Here is a 6,771-nt window from a genome sequence, read left to right as displayed (position 1 = left end):
CCAGGCTAGGGGTCCAATCGGAGCTGTAGCCACCGGCCTTTGCCAGAGCCACAGCAACGCAGGATCCGAGCCATGTCTGTGACCTACACCACAGTTCACAGCAACGCAGGATCCTTAACCCACTGAGCCAGGCCAGGGATTGAACCTGAAAACTCATGGTTCCTAGTCAGATTCATTAATCACTGAGCCACGACGGGAACTTCAACAGTTACTTTTTCTTCACCCAAATTTGTCTCACCTCATCTTTGGTGAAGAAGATGGTCTAACAATAGTGACTGCTGTTTGTTTGTTTATTTTATTTATTTTATTATTTTTTTTTTTTTTGGTCACTCCTGCTGCATGCCTAAGTCTTCCTAAGTTGCTGGGCCAGAAATTGAACCCATGCCACAGTAGCGATACAAACTGCTGCACAGACAAACCTGGATCCTTAACCCGGTGGGCCACAGAAGAACTCCAATGACTGCTATTCATTGATGGCCTGGATTACTATGTGTCAGATCATGAGTTAAACATTATCTCATTGAATCATTACACCACCACTAACCCTTTATTAGGTGGTTATCATCCTCAGTTTACATGTAAGAAAAGCAAGACTTGCGTATGTTTGCCCAGGCTCAAGGTAAGAATGCCTGCAAAACCAGTTTGCAACCACCACTATATTCGCTGAACATGAAGCGGGCAGCACGTCTGTAACTTCAATTCCCGTCGGGCTGTGCGGCAGCGTCGCGAGAGTTGACCTGAAAAAGCAGCCTCGCGAGCGTTGGCTTAAATGCGGCGGCGGGAAGGCGGCTGTCCCTGCTGCGGGAGCGGTTGAGAGTACGGACAGCTGAGGCGATGGCGGACAGCCACAGCCCGGACAGCGAGCCTACGACGCGCACGCTGCTACGGCGCGTGCTGGATACAGCGGATCCGCGCACCCCGCGGCGACCCCGAAGTGCTCGGATTGGGTATATAGAGGCGGTGGGGTCCAGCGCTGACCCTGTTTGGAGAGGGAAACAGTTTCGGAAAGGAGCAGAGCCCAGGGCTCTGAGAACAGGCTCCTTTCCCCTAGCTGGGCTCGGGTTAGCTGTTTGTGTCCCTACCCCTGAGACTCCACCGCTCGGGACCTCAGAGCTCTTTGGAGGCCCGCTTCTGGAGGCAAAGAACAGCGCTCAGAATCTGGACTTCTGCTCTGTTTTCCAGGCCAGTTTTCCAGCGTGTGCCCAGGCATCTGCCCAGAACTGCCTCTCAGGCAGTTCCCACCTGGAAGATGGGAAAGGAGCTGGAGAGCATAGCCTGGGCAGAAGTCGGAAGGCAGAAACTGGAAAGATGCTTTGCTAGGGAGCAAGGAATTTGGTTTGACTTGGTAGGAGTGTCAGTGGGTGAGCAAAGGGTGTAGAAGACAGGCATCTGCGAGCTTCCTCGGGCAATACAGTTCCTTTATAGACAACGGGAAGCCATTCCTTCACCTATGAGTGATAAGGTGGGAGTTGTGCCCTAGGAACATATATGTGGTTCTGAAATCTGAGAGGGAATTGGACTGGAGAGACTAGGGCTGGAATGACCCACATGGAGGTTGCTCTCAGACCCTGACAAGTACTTAAAAGGTTTACAAATACTTAAATGTCTTTGGATTGTTATTTTAGTGTCTAGAATGAATACTCTTCCAATTGTTCCTTTTGTCTGTGTGGTTAACCCCTACTTCTTCCAAAGTCACCTCTTTGAAGCCTTCCTCAGCCCCTCTCTCTGGTGGGCTCATTATATTCCCTCTCTCTTCCCTCAGGCTCCCTTTCATCAATAATGCTGTTGACAAAGGTGTGAGAACAGGGCTATGGGAGGGACAAGTGGTTTCTGGGTCCTTGTTCCTGAGGTATAAGGACTTCAGCCAAGATCCCCGATGAAGACATTTCTCTAGATCCTCCTCCTTATATAATTCTCACAGTTGCTGGTTTTTACACAGTGCTCAGATATCCCCGCTTGAAACATCTTCCTCTAGGAGGCTGAGGAGCCAAACAAAGATGTCTGCCAGGCGTCGATCTCATAGAATCAGGGTAAGTGCCCCATCCTCTGACCACTGCAGAGCTCTAGTTGCCTTCAGGGGGCTGTTAAGTTCTAGTTCTGCTCTGGAGCCCACCTTGAGGGACTCATAAGGCAAAGGAACAGACTGATTGCTTGGTATTTTTACCCGAAGTCTATTGACAGATTGGCCCATATTCAAGCCAGTGGACACCTGGAGGAACAAACACCCCGAACTCTGCTGAAGAACATCTTACTAACTGGTGAGTGAGGGTTGGCCTGTGGTCAGAATCAGTCCCATGTATCCTTCTTTTAGGGCAGCCTGCCCTGCCAGCCTCACCCTCTCCTTGCTATTTCTACAGCCCCAGAATCTTCCACTGTGATGCCGGAGTCTGTGATGAAGCCACTGACGGTGCCACAGATGGTCCAGCCTTCCAGACGGGAAAGCAGTTGGAGCAGGTGCAGTGAATTTCCTCCTTGGGCTGGGCTGTTGGGCAGCCCTGGTCAGGGAACTTCTTGGGAACCTCAAGAGCCAGCTTGGTGTCTTGGCCTGCCTGAACTAAGCTCCATCTTTGTAGCCTAGAGCTGCAGCTTCCTGAACTTGAACCCCCCACAACCCTGGCTCCAGGTCTGCTGGCTTCTGGCAGAAGGAAACAGAAGCTAAGGTTGTCAGTGTTTCAACAAGGAATGGACCAGGAGCTGCCTCTCTCTCAAGGTGAGGTCCTGGACAACACGTGTGGCCACCATCTCTCTTGTGTCCTCTGGAGAGGCTGAGGCGGCCTGGGTACTTTGCTATGGTTTCTTTTTACATCCTATTGCAGAGTCTCGTGGGAATGCTGATGCCTCTTCACTCACCAGGTGCTGTTGCCTGTTCTGGGAGTTGGTGGGAGAGAGGCTTGGAGAAGGAGGTGCTGACTAGAATGGGATCTGCCGTAGTGCTCTGTGCTTACAGCCTGGTGGCTGTGTTCTAAAGATGAGAGCCTCAGGGCAGTTGGAGGAATCCTGGGGTGGAGGAGGGGAGTTGGGCCTCAGGTACCTGACTTTGCTTTGTGCCCTGTCCCTCCCACCAGCTCCCTCAACCTGACCTTTGCCACACCTCTCCAGCCACTGTCAGTGAAGAGGCCTGGTTTGGCCCGCAGACCCCTCACCCGACGTGCTGTAGATGTGGGTACATTTTTCCAGGATCTGCGAGATACTTCTGTGGCCTTGCCTCCTCCAGGTAAGGTTGAGATTTCCTTCTTCCGGCCTGTGAGGAAAGCTCTCCCTTCATGAGAGATAGGAGGTGCTGCTGAGTCCAGGTTGTTCCTCTCTCCTTTGTGTCAAGGACAGTGAGCAAGCCTGGTCAGTAGGTCTATAAGGAGTTTCTGCTTTCTTTCCACAAATTGCGTCTTTTCTTGAGGGGACCCAGTTCTTAGTCCCTCAGTATCTTCCAGGACCGCATATCCTTGAAGAACTACAGGGCTGAGGGTACAAAAAAGACATGGTATGGTGGCTGGAGCTTATTGGGAGGTTGGAAAGGGCTAGGTCAGAGTTCCCTAATGGCTCAGCCAGCTAAGGATCCACCTTTGCCACTGCTGTGGCTCTAGTTATAGCTGTCGTGCAGGTTCGATCCCTGGCCCAGCAACTTTTGAGGGGTACAGGCGCAGCCAAAATAAAAAAGAAAAGTGCTAGGTTTCAGCTGGTTAGTCAGAGCTGACCTGGAAGCCTGATTCCAGAGGACAAGTCAGGTTCACCAGATTAAGAGAAGAGGTTTAGGCAGAGGGAGCTGAGTGAGAAGTACAGAGTGGAGACATGGCTGAGCAGCTTCTGGTGGGGCAAGCCTAGGCAGCCCTCTCTCTCTGAGGACCAGTCAGGCAGACTTGTGGGCTACTATCCCGGCCATGGTGACCGGGTAGCAGCAGATAGTCCTGCAAAACACTGAGTGTTAACTGGCCCTTGATCGCTAGGTGAGAGCCTCAGAACCCCTGTTGCTACTCTACCAACAGACACAGTGTTGGAGGACACCCAGCCGTTCTCCCAGCCCTTGGCTGGCCACTCCCCCAGTGTGCGCCACTCCCTGCCTTGCCCCCCTCACTCTGGGGCTAAAGAATTGGAGAGGGCTGACAGTCGCAGGACACTGAGCGGTGGGCCTGGGCCACAGAATAATGGTGAGTATGTGGGTCACAAGACCTGGAGCCAAGCCTAGCTTGAGCAGGGATTGGCATTGGTGGATTTTCCTTTTCAGTGCCCTCTCCCCCACTGAGTCCCTGTTTGTTGATCCCTTCTCTATCCAACAGCAGAGTCATTGTTGGGCCAGGAGACTCCAAATCAGTACCCTGGGGCTGCCTGTGGCCTTCTTCCCTCCTTGATGAACTAGGCTGGGTTTTACTGCTCAATCTTTACCCTTGTCAGAGCTAAAGCCCTGGCCTACTTCTTTAGCCTGTACTCTCTTCCCTTTATTCAGGTCCTGGAGAACCAGCCCAGCTTCTGGCCGGAAAGGTGGAGGAAGCTGCTGCTGCTGCCGTGGGCTTTCCAAATGCCAGCAGTAGTATCTCTGGAGAAGATGGAGTAGAGCCCTTACAGAACAGGGTAGGTGAGGAGGCAGAGGAAAGGACAGAAGAAAGTTGGAGCATGAGGGAAGTGGAGGAGGCAGCAGGAGCACAAGGATCTGCCAGAGCAGGAGAGCCTGAAGGACACACAGAGGTGACAGAAGCAGAGGGGTCCTGGGGGGCTGTTGAGGCCAAGGAGCCAGAAGGATCTTCAGAGGATGAAGATACCTCTGGTAGGACAGGTAAGGGGTCCAGTGCAGGGATCATGGCGTGGGTGGATAAGTGACAACTGTGTCCTACGCTTTGGTGGTAGGGTTTACTTGGCTTGTATTTCTGGGCACAGGTAGTGTTGGGCTAGCGGAACTCTGAAGGGCCCCCTTGCTTGGTCAGAGCTTGATGGGGCCCTTGAGGAACAGGACAAGGAGGGTCTGGGTTGGTCAGGATGTCAGGGTTGGTTGGGATGGTCAGGCCTGAGCCTTCTGTAACCCCGCCCTTCCTCACAGCAAGTCCAGAGTTGGCCTCCAGCACCCCAGAGTTCCTTCAGGCCAGGCGACTTCAGGTTCTTGAACCAGCCCTACTGCCTAGCACTGCAGTGTAAGATCCCACACCCTGTTTTCTACATAGGCCCCTGGGGAAGGGAGCAGGTACTGACGATGGCATTGGGTACCACAGGGTTATCAATCTTCCTATAGGTATGCAAATGATTACCCATTACCCTCTGGGGAGCAATGGAGACAGGGGAGCCTGAGGTGGGCTGGGTGGGGCTCACCAAGAGCAAATCTGTCCACCCAGTGTCTGCTTGCAGGGGCTTAGAGGAGCCTGGATAGGGAGAAGTGCCTAGGTTAGTATGTAGTTAGAGAAGGTTTCCTTGAGGAGGGTTAGCAGAAAGGGACAGGCAGCATTGGGCTGAGGAGAGGAAGTGTCGGTGCCAAAGCCTGAGGATCATGGGTCTGAGCAATACTGATTTGCATGATGAGGCTAGACTGGGACATCATGTTCAGATTGTGGAGGATCAGGGCCCCAGGGAAAGACCAGGCCTCTGCATAGCTCCCCTGTCTCCATTGCTCCCCAGAAATCCTTGGGGTTGTTGGTCTAGGCTGGCCAAGAAGCACAAGGGCCCCAGTCTTGGCAGGAGCCAGCAAGATTTACGTTTGATTAGGGGCCCATTTAGGCAGCAGTTCAGCTAACTCTGTTCACTCCTTGCTGTCAGCTTACCTTCAGAACCTGCACAGCCTCTGTTGGCCAGGCTTCCTCCCAGGCCCCGCATCGCTGGTCCCAGGCCCCGTCCAGATCCCTACAAGGCTGGACTGAACCACTATGCTAAACTCTTTAGCTTTTATGCTAAGATGCCCATGGAAAGGAAGGCTGTGGAGATGGTGGAAGAGTGGTGAGTCCACAACACTTGGGGTGGGGAGAGGAGCCCCTCAGATCATGAACAGTCTATTTTATTCCATCCTGGCAGCCTGGACAAGTATTTCCAGCATCTTTGTGGTGACCTGGAGGCATTTGCTGCTCATGCTGGCCGAAAGACTGTGAGGCCAGAGGACGTGGAGCTGCTGATGCGAAGGTAAGTGGGCAGAAGCAAGGAAGTGCCTGCCGGGGCTGGGAATGTTGGTATTGATTCTCTTATTCTCCTCTGCTTGCAGGCAGGGCCTGGTCACCGACCAAGTCTCCCTGCACGTGCTTGTGGAGCGACACCTGCCCCTGGAGTACCGGCAGCTGCTCATCCCCTGTGCATTCAGTGGCAACTCTGTCTTCCCTGCCCGGTAGTGGCCAGGCCTCAACCCCTGCCTTGTCCCCACCTTTGCCCCACATACACTTCCAGGTTTTCTCCTTGCCCCCCAGCATCAATAAAGAGTCACAAATAGAATATGCTATATTTTTTTTGTTTTTGTTTTTTCTTTTTAGGGTCACACCAACGGCATATGGAAGTTCCCAGGCTAGGGGTTGCATGGGAGCTGCAGCTGCCGGCCTACACCACAGCCACAGCAACATGGGATCCGAGCCGCATCTGCGACCTCACCACATCTCACAGCAACGCCAGGTCCTTAACTCACTGAGCAAGGCTAGGGATTGAACCCGCGTCCTCATGGATACTAGTTGGATTTGTTACCACTGAACCACACGGGAACTCCCTAGAATATGCTGGTTTTTGGCGAATGTCCTGGGATCAGCCAGGCAGGGACCAACCTCTCCCCCTCCCCCTTCCCCAACCTGACTGCCCAGCATAAACTAGAGAACAGCATGG

The 6,771-nt window shown here is 53.1% G+C and overlaps 1 protein-coding gene across 3 annotated transcripts; it reads left to right on the top strand.

The window, feature by feature from the left end:
* The first annotated feature begins 779 nt into the window (after nt 1–779).
* On the top strand, nt 780–6,400 carry CENPT (centromere protein T). 3 transcript variants are annotated; one of them, XM_084960041.1, is made up of 13 exons: nt 780–947; nt 1,940–2,030; nt 2,182–2,258; nt 2,358–2,454; nt 2,574–2,710; nt 2,817–2,853; nt 3,066–3,214; nt 3,981–4,142; nt 4,439–4,765; nt 5,027–5,117; nt 5,734–5,910; nt 5,986–6,090; nt 6,170–6,400. In XM_084960041.1, the coding sequence occupies exons 4-13, from the start codon at nt 2,378–2,380 to the stop codon at nt 6,291–6,293; spliced, it is 1,386 nt and encodes a 461-aa protein (XP_084816167.1). In that variant the 5' UTR covers nt 780–947; nt 1,940–2,030; nt 2,182–2,258; nt 2,358–2,377; the 3' UTR covers nt 6,294–6,400. The 3 variants fall into 3 exon arrangements, with proteins under 3 accessions (XP_084816167.1, XP_020949769.1, XP_084816168.1); XM_021094110.2 differs by having other exon boundaries at nt 2,171–2,258; XM_084960042.1 differs by lacking the exon at nt 780–947 and having other exon boundaries at nt 1,819–2,030.
* Nucleotides 6,401–6,771: the final 371 nt, after the last annotated feature.

Source organism: Sus scrofa, chromosome 6 (assembly GCF_054392235.1).
Source record: "Sus scrofa isolate SSC_HxYL_T2T_F1_AM1 chromosome 6, Sscrofa_HxYL_maternal_Yorkshire_Landrace_v2.0, whole genome shotgun sequence".
Classification (NCBI taxonomy): Eukaryota; Metazoa; Chordata; class Mammalia; order Artiodactyla; family Suidae; genus Sus; species Sus scrofa.
The sequence above is the reverse complement of the archived record's forward strand: the minus strand, read 5'-3'. Positions and strand labels throughout refer to the sequence as shown.

What these genes read in the sequence shown, in the direction of transcription:
- CENPT (XM_021094110.2), top strand. Translation starts at nt 835, where the DNA reads ATGGCGGACAGCCACAGCCCGGACAGCGAGCCTACGACGCGCACGCTG. An exon ending in GATGCCTCTTCACTCACCAG is followed by an intron (nt 2,854 to 3,065) that starts GTGCTGTTGCCT and finishes CCCTCCCACCAG; the next exon opens with CTCCCTCAACCTGACCTTTG. An exon ending in GTGGAGATGGTGGAAGAGTG is followed by an intron (nt 5,911 to 5,985) that starts GTGAGTCCACAA and finishes CCATCCTGGCAG; the next exon opens with CCTGGACAAGTATTTCCAGC.